Source organism: Lathyrus oleraceus, chromosome 3 (genome assembly GCF_024323335.1).
Source record: "Lathyrus oleraceus cultivar Zhongwan6 chromosome 3, CAAS_Psat_ZW6_1.0, whole genome shotgun sequence".
In the NCBI taxonomy this organism is placed as follows: Eukaryota; Viridiplantae; Streptophyta; class Magnoliopsida; order Fabales; family Fabaceae; genus Lathyrus; species Lathyrus oleraceus.
The window spans coordinates 391,718,474-391,740,901 of NC_066581.1; the positions used below are offsets into that span (position 1 = coordinate 391,718,474).

Genomic DNA, 22,428 nt, shown 5'->3' on the forward strand with positions numbered 1-22,428 from the left:
AACAATTATCAGAAAAGTTAGGATTTTTGATAAAAAAATATTAGGGTTTTTTATATTTTGAAGAATAGAAAAGAAAAGTAAGAAAATCTAAGACTCACAATGGAAAAGAGGGTCACGGAGGCTGGTGGATATTTTGTTTAATAGAATATGAAGAATCATATTGTTAAAGATGGACATTGTAATAAAGAAAAAATGAATTGACCATCGGCAAAAGTGTATTAGAGTGACTATGGATTAAGTGTTGAAAGGGATAGTGAAGAACCGTCGGAGGTGTATTGACCATCTGCGGTGAATGGAGATATAACTGTTGCAGTTCAGTACGGTGGAATGTGAAATAACCTCCTTTGGAATCAGTGCGAGAGAGTAAGCAGAGTGAGAGAAGAATGTTTTGAAAAAAAAATGAATATCGAAAGTTTGGGGTTTTTTTATTTGAAGAATCCCAAATTTATTTTGAAGGAAAGAAAAATAAGTGAAATTTAGAAGAGGGAGATGAAAAATCAGGTCAATGTAATACAATAAAAATTAGTAGACATCGTTAAATGAGTATGCAACACTTAGAATCATATTCAAGGCAGGTGAAAAATAGAGAACTCATCACAAATTTTATGTTAGGGCAATTTTGTTTATGATCATGGGTCTTGGGATGAAACGAGTCTCTATTTATTTATATTTGAGGTATTTGTCTTTAACCGTCGTGGCAGCCATTGCAGATATGATATAAGGATAGTTTTTTCACAAGGGTCGCAATATATGTGTCGTAAAATAGATAATTTCTTGTAGTGATTGACACGAAATGCTACCCTTTGCACTACACGGATACCATACATTTGTCTGCACTTCAACAGGGGAAACTCCATTTTCCTTGGTATACGAGATGGAAGAAGTACTCCCTATCAAAATGGAGATCCCCTCAATGTGAATCTTGATGGAAACCGAGCTAGAGGAAGCTGAATGGATTCAAAACAGATTTGACCAATTAAATCTCATTGACGAGAAACATGTAATTGATTTTTGCCATGGACAACTGTATTAGAAACAGATCAAGAGGATGTTTGACAAGAAGTTCCGTCCTCGAGAATTTAAATAAGGTGATCTCGTGTTCAAGAAGATCTTGCCTATACACAAAGATTCATGCAAAAAATGGACTTCAAATTACGAAGGCTCATACGTTGTAAAGAAAGCATTCTCTGGAGGAGCTTTGATTCTTACAACTATGGATGGAGAACAGTTCCCAAACCCAGTAAGCTTTGATACAATCGAAAAAATACTATGTCTGACAAAGAGCCTGCTAAGTTGAAAATCCGAAAGGGCGACTTATACAAAAAGGGCATCCCCTTGGGATGAAAACCTGAAAGAGCGGTCCATGAAAAAGTTAGGGTTATTTATACCAACTTAGAGTTAAAGAAAAGAAACATTTTATGTTCTGATGTTAAGGGTACCTTTATTATTCTAACAATCCAACAACTAAGAGAGTGTTCGAAAGCACCTTTTGTGGGAGTTGAAATTCAACACAATTTTGTTGTTCCATGGGATAACTACAATAAGCTGAATTTTACTATGAAATCAGTATGCTATCTAGAGAAGAAGTTCTTAGCAAAAGAAAGAAAGCTGGTGGTGGTGTAGAACCTTCTAGGTCTTTTTGGTAATGCTGGATTTCTATCAATTAATGATAGAATGCTACACTACTTACTGCCTTATGTGTTGGCTCCAAATATTCAAATTATTCTCATATTACTAATATGAGTTGATGCTGTTATAAGTAATAAACCATGAGATATCGACCAATTGGGCTCATGTGATTATGTACCATGTGGTTATACATGATGAAGGTTATGGTGGATTATCCTATGATAAACTTCTCACAAATATTTTCAAATAATGCATAATGGATCTTTATGGTGAACTTAGTTTGTTTATTAATGAGGACCATCTAATTGATGTTTCCATTGTCAATCCAAAAAGGGTGTTAGGTATGACGCAACTTCAAAAAAGATCTTTTACTTTAATGAAGAAACTACTGCAACATATCAAGAATCTACCCCCTCTAACCAAATGCTCATGGACTATATGGTGGATCTTCATCGTTAGATGTTGAATCAGATTGGACAAATGTCGGTTAGGCTTGACCGATTGGAATCTCAATATAAGGGAGTCAATAATGGTGGAGATATGGATAAAGAATAAACCTATTTGTTTTTCTTATTTCCTATTATATTTTGAAACTTTGCTTGTTTTATTTTAAAGTACTATGGTTATGTAACCTAAGATAAGTTTGAATATTTGTTTGCCTTATCATGTATGCATGTTTGATTGGATGTCATTGTTTGTGTAAGATTATGTTTGAATGTTTATTTTCTTGTGTTATTCTATCTTGACCCATCTTACACTTCCTTTTTGACTATGTCAAAAGGGGGAGGAGGATGTATGTTTGTATTCTCTCTTTTTCCAAAAAAAATTAGGTACTCAAAAGTTTAAAGAGAAGAATTCAAGAGTTTAACAATCGATGCGGAGAGACATTCATCATAGGGTGAGCTCTTTCATAAAAAACACAAACACCTCTCAATTTCTCATCATGAAAAAGGGGGAGATTGTGAAAACAAGTTTATTTAGAATATTGATTCTCAAAATTTTGCATACCTCTTCATTGCATTGATTCATCATACCTTTTATGAATTATTGCGAATTAAATCTTGAGTATTTTCTAAGCATTGTCATTGCTTTCTAGAGGTATCATAAGCACTATAAAAACCAGAATTTTCCATGTATCAAATTATCCCTTCCATTTCAAATTTTCACAAACAATTCAAAACTTTCCACACTTGAAATTTTTCCTGCATACTTTCATATTAGTTGAGAAAAGTTTTTGAGCAATCTAATTATATTATATTTGAATTGTTTATTAGAAGAGAAGATCAATCTCTATATAAATATTGATTTAAAGTGTTATTGATCTAATTGTATTATATCTGCAGGAACTTACTTCAAATATTTATTCAAAATTTTGTTTTGATCATAAAGTGTTAGTGATCATTGTATGCAATAAAAAATGGTGTACTTTCTTTTGTGTGTTGTAAAATTAGAAGGTGACGTACCTTTGTGATTGTATTAGAAAGTTAAACGAGGCTTAGTGGTAGATTGTAATCGTTTCTAACATAGTGAAATCTCTTTTGGGGTGTGAGGGAACTAGAGTACTCTTGTTTGAAAAGACGAACCATGATATATTGTTGGGTTCTTTATTATTTTGGATTTACATTCTGAACTTTATTTCATAAGTTCTTCAATACTCTCCGAAAAAATAAGAACCTTCATTTAACCTCAAGAAAAAGTCTAATTTACTGGATAATCTAATTCACCCCTCTTAAATTACTTTCTATACTTACCGAAACTAATATAGTTGAATTGTTAGAAAATTAATGCCTAAGGTAGTGTGCCAAAGAGTAATATAGTGTAAGCCAGCCATCAAACTTCACATAATTGTTATGGGAAGTTATTGATGTTGAACATTCATGATGTGATGATCCTTCATGAATTTGTGCAACATTTTTAAAACCTCAACTATTTAAATTATATACATTATATATTCACATAACTTATTTATCAATTCAACTTTCAGCCATATCAATGCGGTAACAAATAGAGCAAAATTCAAATATATCGTGGTTAATGACGAAGGACATTTTCAATGGAAGTTGCTTAATATCTACATGGAGGAATTTGTTTTGAAACTTAACTTTTCTATTATTGGAGCATATTTACTTGGAACTCTCGTCACTTAATTTTTTTGTGTGTCAGTTGCTTACTGAAGTAATTAAAAAATGTGTTTATCATTAAAAATAATAAAATATTGTTAATGATGAATTCAAATATAAATCGGTAGAGTCAAACATAATTTACTTATTATACTCCCTCCGTTCCTTTTTAAGTGTCACTTTTTGATTTTTTACACATACCAAGAAAGCTAATCATTAGTGTTATTTTTCAAACAATAATTCTTCTTTTACCTATAATACCCTTAATTATTTATTACATTCACTTTACTTTTTCTCTCTCTGCAATCATTATCTAAGGGTAATTTTGACAAAATTGTAATTAATACTACCTTGAACTTTGTAAGTGACAATTAAAAAGAAATAATTTTTTTTTCGATAAAGTGACATTTATAAAGGAACGGAGAGAGGAATTATTATTTGAGTAAAATTGACAAAGATTCTTTAGAAATTGCTTAAGTACAATGTGTCTAGTTGATACCACAAAAAGTAACTCTAAATAATTTAAATTAGTTTTTTTTTATTGGAGATGCTCTAAAGGTATCTCCAATGGAAGTTATTTAATATCTACATCAACATATAAGTTTTAAAACTGAATTTTTCTACTATTTAAGTATATATTTATGTGGAGGTTGCTTACTTTTTGTGTATCAATTTCTTGCTTAAGCAACTTAAAAAATGAGTTATTTATACTTAAATGATATTAATCTTGATAATTCGTCGAGTCAAATATTTGAATCAAAATTATTTATTAAAATCACCATTTAAATAAAATTGATTTAGATTATTTAGATGTTGCTTAAATGTAATGTTATAATTTGATCTCATATAAAATAATTCAAGTAATCAAAATTATTTCTTTCATTAGAGATGTTCTAAGAAAACGTAAGTATGTAAGAGAAAAAAGAATATGCATTACTGTCAATCAATGAGACTCGTTTATCCCATCATATCACATTTTTATTTTTAAAATACTATTATGATTTGACAATATAAAATATTTTGATTAGACGTCATTGTAATACTTTTTACATTAATAGTGCACTACCTTTAACATCAATAGATAATGGTTTTACATCAACAATAAATCACAATATTTAATGGTTAAAAAAATCAAATACATATAAATATTTAATGGTTATAATTAAATTGACAATATAAAATATTGCATATCAATTAAATTCTTATTAATAGTACAATACATGTGTCATAATATAACTTTTATTTAAATTTAAAAATTAAAAATAATGTACTGCCAAATGTAAATTAATTTTAAACCATTATTCAATAAAATTATAATATTATATTATATTATATTAAGAAAAAAAGGAATATTTTTATATCAACCAATGAGACTCGTGTATACCGCCACATCAGACTTTTATTTTTAAAATATAATATAAAATATTTTGATGGGATGTCAGTGTAATATTTCTTTAGACGGATAGTGCACTACCTTTAACCTCTTATATTAATATTTTAAAATTAAAAATGGGATTTAACATAATACATATTAATATTTTTTTAAATTTAACTTTAGCATTTATAAACAATATTATATTAAAAAAGAACAAAAATTACAACGTATGAATAGCTTACTAGTTTCATAGGAAAAAATGCTGTTAAAATTAAAAACAAAAATCAATATCGCAACTTTTCAAACAATAAATTAAAAACTTTACTCCAAAAGGACTCTAAACAGAAGCCCTGATCGGGGATGGAGGAAGCAACCGGCAGCGGCGGTGGGATTCACTGGTTGTGGGCGGTAGCCAGTGCTGGTCAAATGGGATGGGGTGTGCGTTCATACCTTAAGGGCTACCCAGGGGATTCCTGCCTCATGCCTTTGAAAGCTTTCACTGTTGCTTCTCTCTTCATAGGTAGCGCTGCTTCCGCATCTATTTTCATTCTTCATTCTAATGGCATCCATGGGGTAATAATCTCTTTTTATTTCTTGCTTGTTATTCTCGTAATTTTGTTTTACGGTTTGTAGATTTTTTGTATTGCAAGTTTTGCAATGAAATGGAATGTGTTTTTAGGTTTTTTTTGGACTGAGTGATAGTGGTAAATTGGGAATTTAGAGTAATGTGAACTGTGTCCTAAATTAAAAAGGAAGAATGTGTTTTGTACTATGAAGTACAACCAATCGTCCTCGTCTTTTTTCAGAAGTGTCGGTGCTACAGAGATTTTATATGATAATCACCTCAATATTCATATGTGAATAGAAAGGACTATTTTCATAATCATCAATTGAATTCTAATTTGAATCTTAACTTCTTAAAATACATTACTAATAAAAGTATGATAGTTTTATGCAAACAACAAGTGACATAGTTAAACTATAGGCTGATAGTCATAAATCGAATGCCAAAAAATAAGGCAGACGATACAAAATTGACAAAAGAAGTGACTATTCTAGGTTTGGATTGGGATTTAATATAAGATTCGTATCAAAAATAAATATATCCACTAGGGATTTGTATCAATTGAGTTTAATTTTGTATCGAATTGAGATATGACCCACAAGTATCGTAAGATACTGATACCTATGGTGTTTTGTAGTGAGGAAAAAGGATGGGTTTGTGTGATAATGTGAGTTGAGAAGTTAGTTGTGAAATGGGTTTTTGGTGGTTTTTGGGTTTCTAGTGGTATCTGAAAGCTAGGCTTGGAATAGGATTTTCATAAGCTGAGTTTGCAATCATATCGAGGGCCCTGTCTGTTGTTTGTAGAGGTCCCTGAGGTATATATTATATAATGAATGAACTTATGTGATAAGGTAATTATAGAAAGTGAGAGTGGATTCTGATATGGGTTTTTGTTTATCTGTGGTTGAGACTGACAGAGAGAGACCCTGAACTACCTTCACACCCGATCTGTTACAGTAATCCCCTTGTAATCATTACCTATTCTCTATCTCTCTCTGTATCTTCTTCTATAACAGAATCTCTCATATTCCTCTCCTCTCATAATTCCTCCTTTGATTTCCGTTATGCTCTTCCATCTCAGCTGTGAAGAGGTCACCTTTGTGGTGTGGTAGCGCGCAGTGGAAGATTTACTTTTTTGGAGCACCAAGAATGCGAATTCAGTCCTGTCTGACAACAGAATTGCAATTGCGTTTTGTATTTCAAATGTTCAACCATTGGCTTTTCTTGACGCGATGTTGTAACTTGCAAGTCATATTGGGGTTGTGACTTGCAAACATTTCAATTTTGAAGTTTATAGCAAAGTAAGTGATATTCCCATCCCCGCCTACTCTGTTGTGCATTATGTGATTTGCACCTGTCCTTAAATGTTGCGCGTTGGTCTGAGTGAATGTGCATAGTGTCGTAGACGTACAAAGTGCAACTGGAAGCAATCAATTCTAGTGAGTTGTGTTGTCGAGTCTTCCGATTTTAGAGCTGAGTTACTGGTGTCATTATTGGTTGTGCATAAGTCATTAGATACACTGGACGTCAGGTTTGGTTTTCGGTTGAACTAATCAGACTAGCCTGTCATCTCCGAGTTTAATAACAATGTTTTTAATTGTTGGCTAGATAACTTCAACCCTTTTTGAACACCAAAGTACTGCGACTCATAACTCATTATTCTGCTGTTTGTGATGGATGATACACAATACTACATATTGTTATGCCAAAATCTAATTTGGAGGCCAGATCATAAGGCATTTCACTGTTCACCATTCTTACTTTGACCATGGTTTAAGATGTGAAAATGATTAATTATTTTTGTAGATGTCAAGAGAACTAGTGGTGTTCTTTATACGTGACTGTGGTATCTGTTTCCTTTCAAGTGATTTTCAAAATAATAAAACATCTGATCTAGATATAAAATCCCATTATGCGCAGATATTATATTCTGACGTACTGAATGTTATTGCATATAGGTGGATGATCTCATTGGTGCCGGTGCCAATTTAAGAGCTAAACTTGGGTTACGTCCACGCACACCGACTAAGTAAGCAAATTTATTTTTTTGGATAAAGTAAGCAAATTGTTTACTTCATGTAAAGAAAATATATCTGCAATTGGGTTATGTAAGATCACTTTCTTTAGTTTAGAATATTGTTTACCTCCCATCAGAGATTGGATGTTAGAGACAAATAAAAGTTCGGTATTTCAGATACTGTATTAAGTGAATAATTACTATGATGCTTTCTAATTTCATTTTCACTAATAAAAGTAAATATTAGAGAAAATATTGTGGGAGATTTTGAAAATGCATTTTAAAAATAGATTTAACATATTTGAAAATACAGCAATATTTCAAATAATTGATTTTAGCCTTTCCAAAATGCATTCCCCTTATTTAGCTTCCATCTACGTTCTCCTGTTACTGATTAATTCTTATTTTTGCGAATTGTATAGTGGAATTCATGATTTCTTTTTCTTTCTTAAATAATCGTTACAAGTTCTATCTAATAAATTTGCTAATTTTGTTTAAGTAGGAATATGGATGAGTCCTAACCAAATATACTCAGTCACATCTTGTGCTATTACTTGGTGGTGTGGTTCGTTGGTGGAGAAGCAGTCATAACATACCGTGGTTTGGTTCCTTGTCAGGTTGAAGGTTTCATGCGCAGTTCAACAATAATATGATTATTAGAGCTCATTTTGTGTGCATCTTGTATTACTTTGTTATCCATTATATATTTTTCATTGTTCTTAGTTATTGATCATGACGTGTAGTTTTCTAGAGCTTCAGTTTTTGTATAGCGTGCCCTTTGAGATATAGATTAAGGTATGTACTCCTGACAAACATGATAGAACACTTACTTTATCCAATGGTGTAAGTCTATCCACGACAACAAAAGCTAAAGTATGTTTGGATTCATGGTTTTAAATTGCGGTTCGCACCCGCAATATTGCAACTGCCTCCGCAACCACATCGAACCGTAGTTGCAATGTGATTTTAAAATCCTGTCTCCGACTGTTTTAGGAACTACATTAGGCCATTTCAATTATGTTTCTTCAAGTATTTTTATCAAAAATCAAAATATTATAATCTTAAAACTCAATTTCCTTGGACAATGAAAAAACTTAACATTAAATGTTTATTAAATGTTTTTTCAATTTTGTATTTCAAAGACTTCCTATAAAAGTCACATTGCAAAGGTTGCAATATGTATTGTAGAAATTGCATACCACCCACAATTTGAAACCATAGATTAATTTATTTGAGGATATTAATTGACATAAATTTTGTGAAAGTGTTTGTCTAAATATATAAGATTAGATTGAACTTAATCCATTTATTTATTTAGACTTTATGTAAATCACTACAACCTAATTCTTAAGGATGGTTGACTAGGTATCAATATTTATCAGTTTGGATTTTGACATTAGATCGCTCAGGCCCCTATGATGGACAACCCGACAAACTATGGCAGTCTGCGAGATGATCTGTCTCTTGGTGGCTGAATGTTGAGTCCTAATGGTTGATGACTTGGTCACAACAGTGGACAGCTTGAGTGGGCAAACTAGGTCCATATGAGCACCTTGGCGAGTAGCGCCCAGAGCCCGGGTTCTTGCCCACGATAACAAACGAACCATCTGTATGACTGCTGGATCTTGGCAGCCAACGATGTAAGTTGTAACATAGTTCTAACATTTATTAAGTGAGTTATGCATTTCAATTATTGAATTTTTGAACAGTTCAGAAATGAATTAATAATTGTTTGAATGTTATTTGGTACGTATATTTCTCATGATATATTTAGGAACCAACTTTACGTCTCAGGGTTCAGTCATTTGCATGGCTGCAATTCCGTTGGTAGTTACACTCGAACGCATGTGTCCAGATTTGAACCAAGGACATTGTATTTAATTACCTTGAAAAGGTGAAAATTTGTTACTACTAGATAATTAAATATGCATATATTTTTTTTTTGTTAAGAAATACACATCATATATTGGAGAGTCAATCTTAACTAAACATCTTGATTTGAATATTTTTTGACAAAATATTTCTTCACGTGTTATGGTGATTAAGAACTAGACTATTTATTTATTTATTGTTTATCACTCACGAGGGTGAGAAACTCTGTATTTAGACAAAAAAACAATAGCATAATTTTTTTGACAAAACATTTCTTTTCAAAGGACATTCTTCTTCACGTGTTGTGGTTACTGAGAACTTGACGGCAAATTCAGAAACAATTTTTAGTTTGTGTCTAATGATTGAGGGTGTTCCTATAAACACGTTGGATGACGATAGCAGAGTCGTTATAAATTTTTGAGAGGTCATGTGTAATATTATGGAGTTAGCCTCAGTTGAGACATGAATTTTTTTATGGGTCCCTATTTAATCGTAAATTAACCTTGAAATATGTGTATGGAGGTCCTTTTTGTCATGACGGAATCATGAAAAAATGTGAGACCTTGTGTTGTAGGTCGTCTTCCACACCGTCAAAGACGTCTCTAGATGTCAGCAAGTGTGGGATTTTAAGTTATAATAATGGTTACTTGTGATTGATTTACCTTTTAGCGTTATAGTGGGACCTTAGGGTATGAGGACCTAAAAATTTCTTTGGATGACACTTATCACAAAGGACATTGTTAGTTGATCGTGTGACCTTTGTATCTAATGACCCATGATGGTTGGGTAACTTATATTTGGTGTGCCTCTATGATGAGTGTATCTTATGATTTGTCTCGAATAACTCACTTCAGATGATCTAAATCTAAATGGACGGAGCGGGGATGTGACTTTGCTTGTAAACTCATTCAAATTGAGTCGGCCCATTAATAAGCTTCATATACGTGCTATAGACTTCAAGCTATAATATTTGAAGTTATCTTTGAGAAATCTTTTTGGAGTCCGACCAAACTTCACGGTCGATGTTGTTTTAGCTATTTTCGAAATATGATTAGATTTATTAGACCTTTTTGTCATTCTTTTCTTCTATCACATGTCACATGGGCCCTACCACTTAAGAAATAATGACCTACGAATAAATATGACATAATTATCATATGAAAACCTATAATTGTAGTTACGACGTTGACTTTAAACGATGTCACTCTTGATGACGTGGCACCCAATCATTGGTCCTATTGTGGTCGCGTGGTCCCCCAAGTATCAACAAATTGGATCTTCACTATCTTCGAATTTCTAATTCAGCTTGAATGCATATTTTTATTTATTTGTAATTCTTTTTTCAACTCCACGCCTTTCTAGTTTTCAATATATTTTTTAATCTTTCAAGCATTTATTCTTAATTTTGGGTTTCCACTATCATTTACCTCTTCAACTTCTTTTGAGACTATGCTAAGATTTTCTTCTATCGGTATATTTGCAGTTTTTACTGTTTTATATTTTTCTCTAATATTTTATGTTTTCTCCATGTGGTGGTGCCTCCCTCTCTATGTGGTGGCGCTACCGTTTTATGGAAACACTACCTTATTGATGGAGATACATGTGGTATTTCTTCCTCTTCTTCTCCCCCTCTTTAATCATTCTTATTTATATTGAAGTGTACTTGTTAAAAAAATACAGATGCGTAACAATCCTAGGCTTGCAGGGGTTGCAAGAGGCTTTAGTATTTCTCTGGGTTATAAAAAGCTCGTGAGGGTGAAAAACTATGTTTTCATAATGTTTTTTTGTGTTTGTATCAGAATATATCGAACTTCCTTTCAACACTAAGGTTGAAGTATTTATAGATACTTTATAGGTCTAGAATTTGGGTTTCTCGGGAATAACATATGTAACACCCTAACCCACAATAAATTTTTTCCTTTATATTTAATATTCCTAACATTGCAGAATGTAAAAATATAGAACAAGGGTGTCACATCAACATAAACACTTAAACTTTTATTTCAAGATGATAATTAAATTGCAATCATAGAAATAATGTAACATTTTTTTGGTTCCAACATAATAGAAAACATAGAAAATATCCAAGGAAATAATCTCAACCCCAATGTTACAATATTAGAGCTTTTATTCCAGTTTAACCTAACTAGTTGGCTAAAGCTTCAGCACAACATAATCTTAAAGAAAAGAAATTGAAGTGGTCTTTTACACCATCTTTCATAAACAAGCTGCAACGACTACCCCTCAATATCAACCTAAGAATACTCTGCACAGGGGTTCACACAGATAAACATAGAAACAAAATGGGTGAGAATACTTTCTATAAAAGTACATGGTATAATAACAGCAGGGATAAAATTTCTCACTACAAATACATCAATCACAATCACACAATATTTTAAACCTATACAAGAATAATATGCAATGCTCATCTCCTCTACTCCGATGCATGTGGTACCATTACTGAACTCAACATTATTTTACTGAAGTTCTAAAACACTGGAACAAAGTCCTAACCTAACTCCGAAATATATGATGCATAACACTTCAAACAAATGAATTCTTCCATCCTAAACTCCAAACCATAATTCAACATTTCCAATTAAGGTTAACACTAGTTCTTTCAAACCTAATAACATTTCCAATTAGGCTAAAACATTTGTTCTTTCGAACCTAGACGTAATCAAACACTAGTACTTATCAAACCTTAAAAACAATGAACATTGGTTCCTAGAAAACCTAAGAGTATTCACACGGTCACTCATAGTTCATAAATTGTATCTCATCAACATTGGACTCGTGTCTTCAAATATTAATAACTTAATTCACGTAAACATTTTTAAACATTAGACTAATGTCCTAAAACATTGACAACACGATTCATATAAACATTTCATCAAGACATTATTGAATTGTAATTCCTTGTGTCGAAGCAGGTTGCTCGATAGAGGCAAAGAAGTTGTCGAAATGCATTATGTTATCGAAACGTCGAAGTAGTGTACCTCGACAGGAATTCTGACTTAGGTCTAATTTTATAGTGTTAGCAGAATTAGATATTTTAGGTTTTTCTTAAGGAGCAAGCAAACCCAAATCTATAAATAGGGACTAATCCCTATCATTGTAAAAAAGAAGAACTTGTAGTTGCAAAGAATAAAATTCCAGTTTGGAAGCAGAGAGAAGCTTTGCATAAAATCTTTTCTTATTCTCTTATTTTGTCTAAACCCTAATTTATTTCTTCTCCAATTTCATCTTTTCTTTATTCTTCCATTAACAATTGTGCAGCGAGAATAATCTTGCAATCAAGGTTGATTAATTCACTCAAGTGAAGAATGTAGAACAAGAGGGAATTCGATTGGTGTGTTTGAATCTTGTTCATCAAGATTGCAGTGGAATTCTCCATAGATTTTGGTGAATTTTCAACATCTGGTATCTAGAGCAATGACTGAGCGATTTGTGGGAAGCAAAACACGATGGCGTTGAATAATCCAAAAGGATATTTTCAAAGAGTCTCCCAATTCTGAAGGGTCAGAATTATGAGAATTGGTGTAAGCAGGTGAAAGTTGTTTTCTAGTGTTAAGATCTTTGGGATCTTGTGATGGAGGGAGTAACACCGCTCGTAGAAAACACAACTGATGAAGTAAAGACCGCACACAAAGAATTGAAGAAGAAAGATTATAAAGCTCTCTTTTATAATTTATCAATGTGTTGATTATGATGATTTTGAAAAGCTAAGGAATTTTGATTTGGCGAAAGGAGCATGGGAAATTCTGGAAAAAATGTTTGGAGACACTGAGAAGGTGAAAGAGGTGAGGTTTAAAACTCACAAAAGAACATATGAATTGTTTCAGATGGAAGACAATTAAAGCATACCTGATTTTTTCACTAGGGTTACGAAACTGGTGAATCAAATTAAGATATGTGGAGAAGCGTTAACATCAAGATCTTGTGGTCATTGGCTCCAAAGTTATACCATGTGGTAGTAGCCATAGAAGAGTTGAAATATTTGTCAACATTGACAAAGGAAGAGCTTCAAGAGATGCTTGAATCTCATGAGCAAAGAATGGATGACAGAGAGGCAAGAAAGTTGAAGAGTGATGTGGCTTTGTAGGCGCAATCAACAAAAGAAAAGAAAGGAAAATTGAAGTGGTTCAGCAATAAAGGTAGACGAGGCTATAATAATTAGACTAGTTGAGATCAGCAAGAAGGAGGTTGGTAGAATCCGAGAAAGTCTTAATACCAAAGCAACCAAAGAGGTGGTGTTGCAGGTAGAGGAAGAGACGGTGGTCAAAAACCTGACAAAAGTCATATTCAGTATTTCAATTGTCAAAAGTATGGTCACTACTCAAGTGATTTTCCTAAAAAAAAGAAGAATCAGGAAACTGATGCAAAGTTTGTAAAGCATGAAGAAGAAGAGATGTTGATGGTCACAACAAGAGATGAAGAAAGATTCTAGGACCAATGATACTTGGAATCAGAATACTCATCACACGTGGATGGTAGGAAAGATTGGTTTCTCAACATGAAACCCTCAATAAAGAACATGGTAAAATTTGCAAATGACAATACTCTAGCACCTGAAGATATTGGTGATGTTCTGATTATGAGGAAAGATGACAAAAGGTCAGTAATTTCCAATGTATTATACATACCAGACATGAGATCTATTTTCTCAGCATAAGGCAGCTGTTCGAAAAGAACTACAAAGTTTCGATTGAAGACAAGATGATGAGAGTTCTCGACTCAGTGGAAGGTTAATATTGAAGGCACTTATGTCTCAAATAGAAAATTCAAGATTGAACTTAATGTGATGGAGCATAAGTGCCTTGCAACTGCAGCTAGCATGGATGAATGGATATGGAACTATAGACTTGGCCATCTCAATTTCAAAGACATCAGAGATCTGAAGAGAAAATATGGTTTAAGGGTTACCACAAATCGACATTCCAAGCTAAGTGTGTGAGGAATGTGTGCAGGCGAAGCAACACAAGAATAACTTCAACAAGGATGCAAGAAGCAAGTCGAAAGAAATTTTTGAAACCATATACTCTGATGTATGTGGTCCTATCCAGGTGGATTCGATTGGAGGTAACATATACTTTGTCACATTCATAGATAATTTCAGTTGAAAACTGTGGACTTACCTAATCAAGAAGAAAAGTGAAGTGATTGAGGTATTTGCCAAGTTTAAATCCATGGTCAAAAGACAACATGGTCGAAAGTTTAAGATTCTAAGGGCTTATGGTGGTGGAAAATATACGTCGAAAGACTTCGATAAGTTATGTGAGAAAGAAGGGATTGTGCATGAGGTGGTCCCACCCTACACTTCATAGTAGAATGGAACGACATAAAGGAAGAATAGAACATCATGAATATGGTGAGAAGTATGTTGAGAGGCAAGCATCTATCCAAAGAATTATAGGGATAAATTGTGTCGACAACAACATATATATTAGACAAATGTCCGACAAAGAAGCTATGAGGAATCACACCAGAAGAATGTTGGTCTGGTGTCAAGCCTAGCTTTGAGTCATATGAAAGTATTTGGATATATTGGACATAGACATGTGCCTGGTCAGTTGAGAAGAAAACTTGATGATAAGTCGAGTCAAATGATTTTAATATGATATCATTTGAATGAAGGATACAAGTTGTTCGACCCAATGAACAAATAAGTAGTGATCATAAATGAACTTAAGGAATGAGATTGGACTGAAAATGTAAAGAATGATTCAATAATAATCTTATGTGAAGAACTAACAGGTGAGGTCGAAAGAGATGTTCTACAAGAAAAAGTCATAGGTCAAGTAAGCACAAGAAGACCTCAAAGAAGTAGACACATTCTTACAAGGTTGCAACAATGTGGGATTACATCAGATGATGTAATTGATGACGAAGGTGAGTTGGTACACTATGCTTTCTATGCAGATGGTGAACCAGTCAATGTAGCTGAAGCATTGAAGGATTCAAAGTGGGTGAAAGAAATGAATGAGTAATTGAAGTCCATAAAAGTCAACAACACTTGGTCACTTGTTGAACTTCCTCAAGGAAATAAGACAATCGATGTGAAGTCGTTTTACAAGGTGAAGTTGAATCCTAACAGAGAAGTAACTCGACACAAGGAAAGACTTGTGGCAAAAGAGTTTATTCAGAAGGAAGGAATCAACTTCGACAGAGTTTTTACACCTGTTACTAGGATCAAAACAATCAGGTTAGTTGTTGGTCTATCAAACATGACCAACTGACACATATGTCAGATGGATGTGAAATATGCATTCCTAAATGGCCCATTAGATGAAGAAGTTTATGTTGCACAACCAGTTGGGTTTGTGAAACATGAAGAAGAAACCAAGGTATACAGGCTGCATAAATCCCTGTATGGACTTAAGCAAGCTCCAAGAGCTTGGAATAAGAAGATATACAGTTTTCTAAAGGAGAAGGATTTTGTGAAATGCACTAATGAGCATCAAGTATATGTAAGAAGAAGAAATAGTCAATTGCTTATATTATATCTCTATGCCGATCACTTGTTGATAAAAGGAAGTTGTAAGAAGGAGATCGAAGACTTCAAACATAACCTAAGTAAGGAGCTTGAAATGTCAGACTTGAGAAATCTCTCATACTTCCTTGGTATCGAATTCTACAAGAGTAGTAGATGATTGATGATGCACCAAAGAAGATATGCGAGCGAAATAATTAAGAGATTTGTGATGCAAGATTGCAACCCAACTTCGACTTTAGTTGAGCCCATATTGCAACTATCGAAAAACTCAGAAGAAGATGATGTCGATCCAATACAACACAAAAAACTCATTGGATCACCTTGATACTGTAAGACCCCAATTTTGAGCCTAAGATCCCTCATGCTATTTCATCATATGCATTGGCATTGGGACCACACCTTGGCATCCTCCTTACCCCTTCATTCATTGGGTTTGTAGTGGGAGAGATCACCAAGCACATTTAATTGTATCATACTTAATTTTTATTTGTCTACTAACCAAAATACCAAAAATATGTCAATGTATAGTTTGTTGCTTTTGTAGGTAGTATGTATGTTCACCTATGCTCTATCAAGCTCATATCTAGGGTTTAAGACCCCTAATGCAAGGAGAACAATCAAGAAATGGTTCAATTTTATTCTAGGCATCATATATGGATCCCTGTGATCTTCACATATGATTTTGATCAAGAAATCATCAAGAGTTTGGAGTTTGTTTGCCTTGGAAACCCTAATTCATCTGGGTATCTTGTGTGACTTCTTCAACAAGTTCCTTCAACAATTGATCAGATATTTCAAGGGATACTTCACATTACATCATATTATGAATATATGATTCTCCATGAGTCCCAAAGTCAAGAGAATGTCAATATAGCCAGATGGTTCATGGTGGTTGACCAGAGGAAGTCAACTGGTCAAAACTAGATTTCCCTAGACCTTATCTCCTACAATTTTTGTCATATGAAAATGATACTAAGAGAAACGTTACTAAAAATGACATTCCAAACAACTTTCATTTTGAGGTAAAGAGCTAGTTTTTCTTGGAAAGTCATTTTTTATGATGAAAGATTATAGGTCATTTTGTCTAAACCCTAGTTTGGAGGTCAACTTCCCAAGACCATAACTTGCTCAATCATTATAATATGAAAGCCATTCAAATTGCACGATCAAATTCAAGGTGTCTATGTCAACTTTGATGTTTGGAGGAAGTTCAAATTCAACTTGCAAATGCATGTTCAAAGAGGAAACATTATAGGTCATTTTGGGCCAATACCATTGAACAAGTGATTTTCCTCAACTTCTAAAATGCATAACTCCTTCATGCCGAATCCAAATGAGGTCAAATTTGTGACTAAATTGAAGAAGTTTGAAATATCTACAACTTTGATGAAAAAAACGTTTCTCATTTGAAGTCCATAGAAAAAGTTATTCAAGGTGGAAGAAGTGAACATTTGACTTGGGACTTAGAAAATTTTCAAATATGTTTGATTTCCCAAACTTCCACCTTAAAATTCGTCATGATTAAAGCTTCAAATGAAAAAGTGTTCAACATGAAATTTGTTCCCCTTTATCTCACCTTTTCAAAACCTCTAAGATCACCTCATTTGGCCAAAGTATGAGAGACTTGCACATGGGTGTAAGTTAAAGGACCAATTGGATAATTTCAACTCCCACTTTTCATACACATTTGCATGGCCTCCCAACATGAGTTCAACATGATGCACACTCAATTATGGATCATATCATATCATTTCATGGGCCTAGCACACGCCCATGCAACCATGCGAAGAGAATTTTCATGTTTTGCCAAAATTGGAAGTGTGTAGAAATCAATATCCTTGGATATAAATAAGACCCTCATTGCTCAGAATTAAGGACCTCATGCCCAAGCTTTGAACCTGCAACCTCAAACCCTCACCATTGAAGGATAAACTTAAGGATTTTCTTTAAAAATCAAGTTTCAATTCTCCATATGTTTTGAGATTGAAACTCCAAGAGTCCATCCCTTTCTTTGATCCATTTCACTTCCATCAAGCATCTGAAGCAAGGCCAAGCATAATTGAAAGCAAGATTGTGCAAATCTGAAGTTCCATTGAAGGTGATTTTTCAGAAATTTCATCTCTTCGATTCTCCCTCAATTCTTCACCATTCTTGTTGATTTTTAGTTGTCTGAAGTCCTATCAATGTAAGCAAGAATATTGAGTTGCTCTGAGGTCAAATCGAAGCAACTCATTTCATGATCCTCAAAATTCAAATCCCTGTATCTTTTTATATCCTTGGAATTGGACAAAATTGAGGCCAGATTCGTGCTCCTGAGCATTTTCATTCAAATTAGTGTATTGACTTTTCATTTTCCTTCGAGTTGAGATTGGACCAGTCCGATGGTCCTCATCGGAGAAGATGACCGAAGCTAGGGCTCTGGTGGTGTGTTGGCAAGGTTCCAACCATCTGATCTGGTCCATAGCTTCTAATCTCATCCATCCAAATTGGTTATCACGCGTGTGGGACAGTTGACTGAAGCATTGGTGGAACGCGCGTTTCTAACCATCTGATCTGCCACCTCAATTAATAAGGGAGATCAGATGGCTTTTTTATTGATTTTTCTGATTATTTCATTTAATCCCTTATTTTTAATTAATTCATATTAATTTCATTTTTAATCCAAAAAATATAGGACTTTCACCAAAAAAATTCAAATATTTACCTCTTTCATTTTCTGAATTAAAATTATTTTTTGGATTAATTTTGATATTTTTTTTATGATTTAATTGTTTTTATGCATATTTTAATTATTTAAAAATACTTCTGACTTTTCAAAAATTATGAATTTTTTGTCTAAGGTCCTCTGACCTTGTTCGACCTAGGATAAATCTCTTGGCCATTTATTTGGTGTTTTGAAGAAGTTTTAGGTTTTTGATCAAACATAATTTAATTTAAATGCATTTTAATTTGATTTTAATTGATTAATTATGTAGAAATTATGTTGAGCCATTTTTATTGACTTTTGCAGTTTGACTATGTGTTTGGGCATTGGTCAAAGTTGATTTGACTTTTTTTGGATTAAAATCATTGGGTTTACGGGATTGATGAAATGTATATTTCATCTCCCAAAATGAATGAATAATTTTAATTTGATAAAATTCCTCCCATGACCAATTTGTGTTTGTCTCATCTCCCCTCCCTCTCCATCTATAATCTCATTCTATCCCATCCATTTTCATTGACCAATGAAGTCTCAATATCCTAAGGTTAATTGGTTCATCAATAACCTTGTGTTAGATGAACCAATACAGGTATGAATGAGATAGGTCCATCCCTTGATCATTTTCTTTTTGTGTGTGGTATATTTTAGGAGTATGGTTCATTATATCATATCTCTAACATGCATTAACACCAAAATTTCTATTGCCCGACCTCAAATAGTTGTGACTTCTACATAAGTCCAATTATGATTGCTTAACATAACGCTAAATTGTGACCCAAAAGCATATCACTCTAGTAAGTGAGATTGTAAGTCTCCCCCCTTTCATGGTATTGTATGGAAACTTGGCCTTTTTTCCTTCCTTTGGAAGATGTCTTGGTTCAAGGATCCATGCTTATGAATAGAGGATTGAGTGTTCTCCAAAGAATGACTTAATCATTTGAAAAGCAAAACACCACTAACATATAATCAACTAGCATTTGATTAACTCTTATTATTCTTGCTTTTAATTTCAAGTCACTTACTTTATGCAATTTAAATTCAAGCCATTTACCATTTCATTTGCCATTTACATATCATTTAACTTGTTCATGTTTATGTCATTTTTTACTTTGCTCACTTGAGCCATATATTGTGATTGTATATATTTGTTTGTATACCTTGTTTGTGTTTGTGGTCTTAGGACCTTAAAATACTTAACAAACAACAAAAACCCTAAAAAATGTTTGTGTGGACTGTTGAATTTGATCTGAGCTTTGAACTTAGAATTAGGCAACCTTCCATATGCAAAAGGACTTGGCCAATGCCAACTTTTTTGAGACCAAGTTATTGTGATTTGAGCTTTCATCTGACGCAAGTATTGGGATCCACTTGAATTCATCTGCTACATGGTCTCAAATCTTGTACCTTATACTTGAAGATATTACAATTCTCAATCGAGTGCCCTGGCGTCCCAGAGTGATACTCACAGCTAATGTTCATGTCATAATCTGGAGGGAGAGGTGTTGGATGAGCCTTAGCTTCCCTCAGCTGCACCAACGAGCTATTAAGAAACAAAGGTAGAAGTCCACCATACAACATGGGCACTGGATCAAAATGCTTTGGAGGCCTTCTTGGTTCCTATCTTCCTTGTTGAGCAAAGGTCCACCACTGATTTGGATATTGGTTCGACATTGGGTTCCCTGCCTTGGTCGGGGCATAGGGAATGACCGCTGGTAAGGAACCCTTGGAGGTACAGGATGTGGATGAAATCCACGAGGCTACTCCTGAGGTGGAGTGAGGCCATGCATGTTCATCGGAGTGACCACTTCTGGAGCAACAGTTGGAAAAGAGTTGCATTCCTTCCTCATCATCGACTGCAGGATCTCTATGATCAAACCTATTTGAGTCTTCAGCTGGTCGATCTCAACCTTCATTGCTTCCTGATTTCTTTTGAGTTCCTCCATGGTAACCTGCGACATTCTTCTAGTTCAAGACAGTTGTCGGGTAATCAGCTCTGATGGAAGTGGTGATTCTGGAAAAAGGCCAAGTGAAGATGAGTTCATTAGTCTCGAATTTATGAAATGCAATATGATGTATGAATGATGCACATATGCAAAAAGTTCTTTTTATTATTATTTATTATTTCCAAGGGATCTTCGAGATTCATCTATTGTATTTTACGAGCAATCATAGAGTATAAGAGTAGAGATAGAAGATAATGCCTAAATAAAGGGAAACAACACATTTTATTCAATATTGAGGAAATAACAGGTACAGAAGATCCCGCAAGAAAGCTTCCTTCTGGTCTAGAAGGACTTGAAGATGACGACTCTTTATTTCCCACTGAGTGACCTCTTGATCGAGCAACTTGGTACTTTCAAAGTTCTTGTAAGCTTAACTCTTCATCTCCCGAATCTCTTCGAATTTCTTGTCCAGGTCGAAATGATGTTGAGACAAAGAAACTTCTAGCTTCTTAACCCGGTCTTGCTCCTCTTTCAGCTCCTTCTGGAAAGTCTTTAGCTGGATTTGTAACCTTTTGAGCTGATCCTGGCAGTTGATCTCAGTTTTGCACACCTTGTACTGTGCTGCGGCAAGTTGTTTCCTCTTTACAGAAAGGCTTTCGATAGTACACTTCAAAGTGTCACCTACTTTCCTTATTTTGTGTTGTTCTTCCTGGATCTCTTTGGCGGTCTTGGTTGCTCGGTCTCTTTTTTGGTTGAGATTAAACTTCAGGTTCTCTTTCTCCAAGGTGATATTACCTAGGTTAGATCGGAGATTGGCATTCTCTTTCTCCAACGCTTTGATAATCCCTTTGAGTTTGTCAACCTCTAAAATAGGAGAAACAACAGGCTGAACTGGCTTGATGATCATGGAAGGTTCAGGCGGAAATGGCAATAAAAACTCTTTGACTCTCTCCTGAACCCACTGAGTGTAGGCTTCCTTCACAATACAGTTCTTCTTTCCCAATTAGGCCCTTCCACAATGATGGATATCTCCCCATGCTTGGATAATCCTCTTCTAGAACTCTGAGTTGTCAACCCCTTCATACAAAACAAACTCCTCTAGAATCTCAGAATCTGGCTTGTCTACCATCGGGTAGCCCAACTGGCGTAGTGATATCCTTGGGTTATAATTAATTCCACCTTTTGTACCTAGAAAGGGTACATTGGGGAAATTGCCACAATCCATGATGATCTCAACACCGTCGTAAACTCTAGAATACCAGGAGATGTCTTCAGCTGTGAGGGACATGATTCTTTGAGACCGTTTCAGATTTCCCTCATTGTCAACAAAAGGACCCTTGTTGGGTAGATGTGAAATAAATCATCTATACAGCAGGGGGTACAACATATGATAATCCCCTTCTTCTTCTCATTCCTCACATGGATGGAGTAGTATTTGTCAGCAAGAAGAGTAGGAACGAGGTTCTTGGCCATGAAGAGGTAGATAGAAGCCAAATCAACAAAGTCTTCCATGTTTGGGAACAACATGATCCCATATATGATCAAAACAAAGATAGTGTTGAAGGCGTCCCAACTCTCAGCTTCAGCAAATGTAATAGCCTTGTTAACCAGAAACTTCAAGGCAAACCCATGGGTCCCACCCTTAGGTTTAAGATTGAGCTCCACCTCCTTCTTCCCTATGTGAATGATTTCAGCTAGATATTG

General features: G+C 34.2%; 1 protein-coding gene across 3 annotated transcripts in view; it reads left to right on the top strand.

Annotated features, from left to right (window-relative positions):
- The first annotated feature begins 5,388 nt into the window (after positions 1-5,388).
- LOC127127905 (uncharacterized) overlaps positions 5,389-22,428 on the top strand; it is a 59,776-nt gene continuing 42,736 nt past the window's right edge. Inside the window, exons 1-3 of one of the 3 annotated variants that reach the window (XM_051057182.1) lie at positions 5,389-5,697; positions 7,648-7,718; positions 8,209-8,594. In XM_051057182.1, the coding sequence (XP_050913139.1) occupies positions 5,485-5,697; positions 7,648-7,718; positions 8,209-8,227 (303 nt within the window). In that variant the 5' untranslated portion in view covers positions 5,389-5,484 and the 3' untranslated portion in view covers positions 8,228-8,594. Of the gene's footprint in view, positions 5,698-7,647; positions 7,719-8,205; positions 8,595-22,428 lie in introns of those variants that run through there. The other 2 variants (XM_051057179.1, XM_051057183.1) reach the window with 2 other exon arrangements.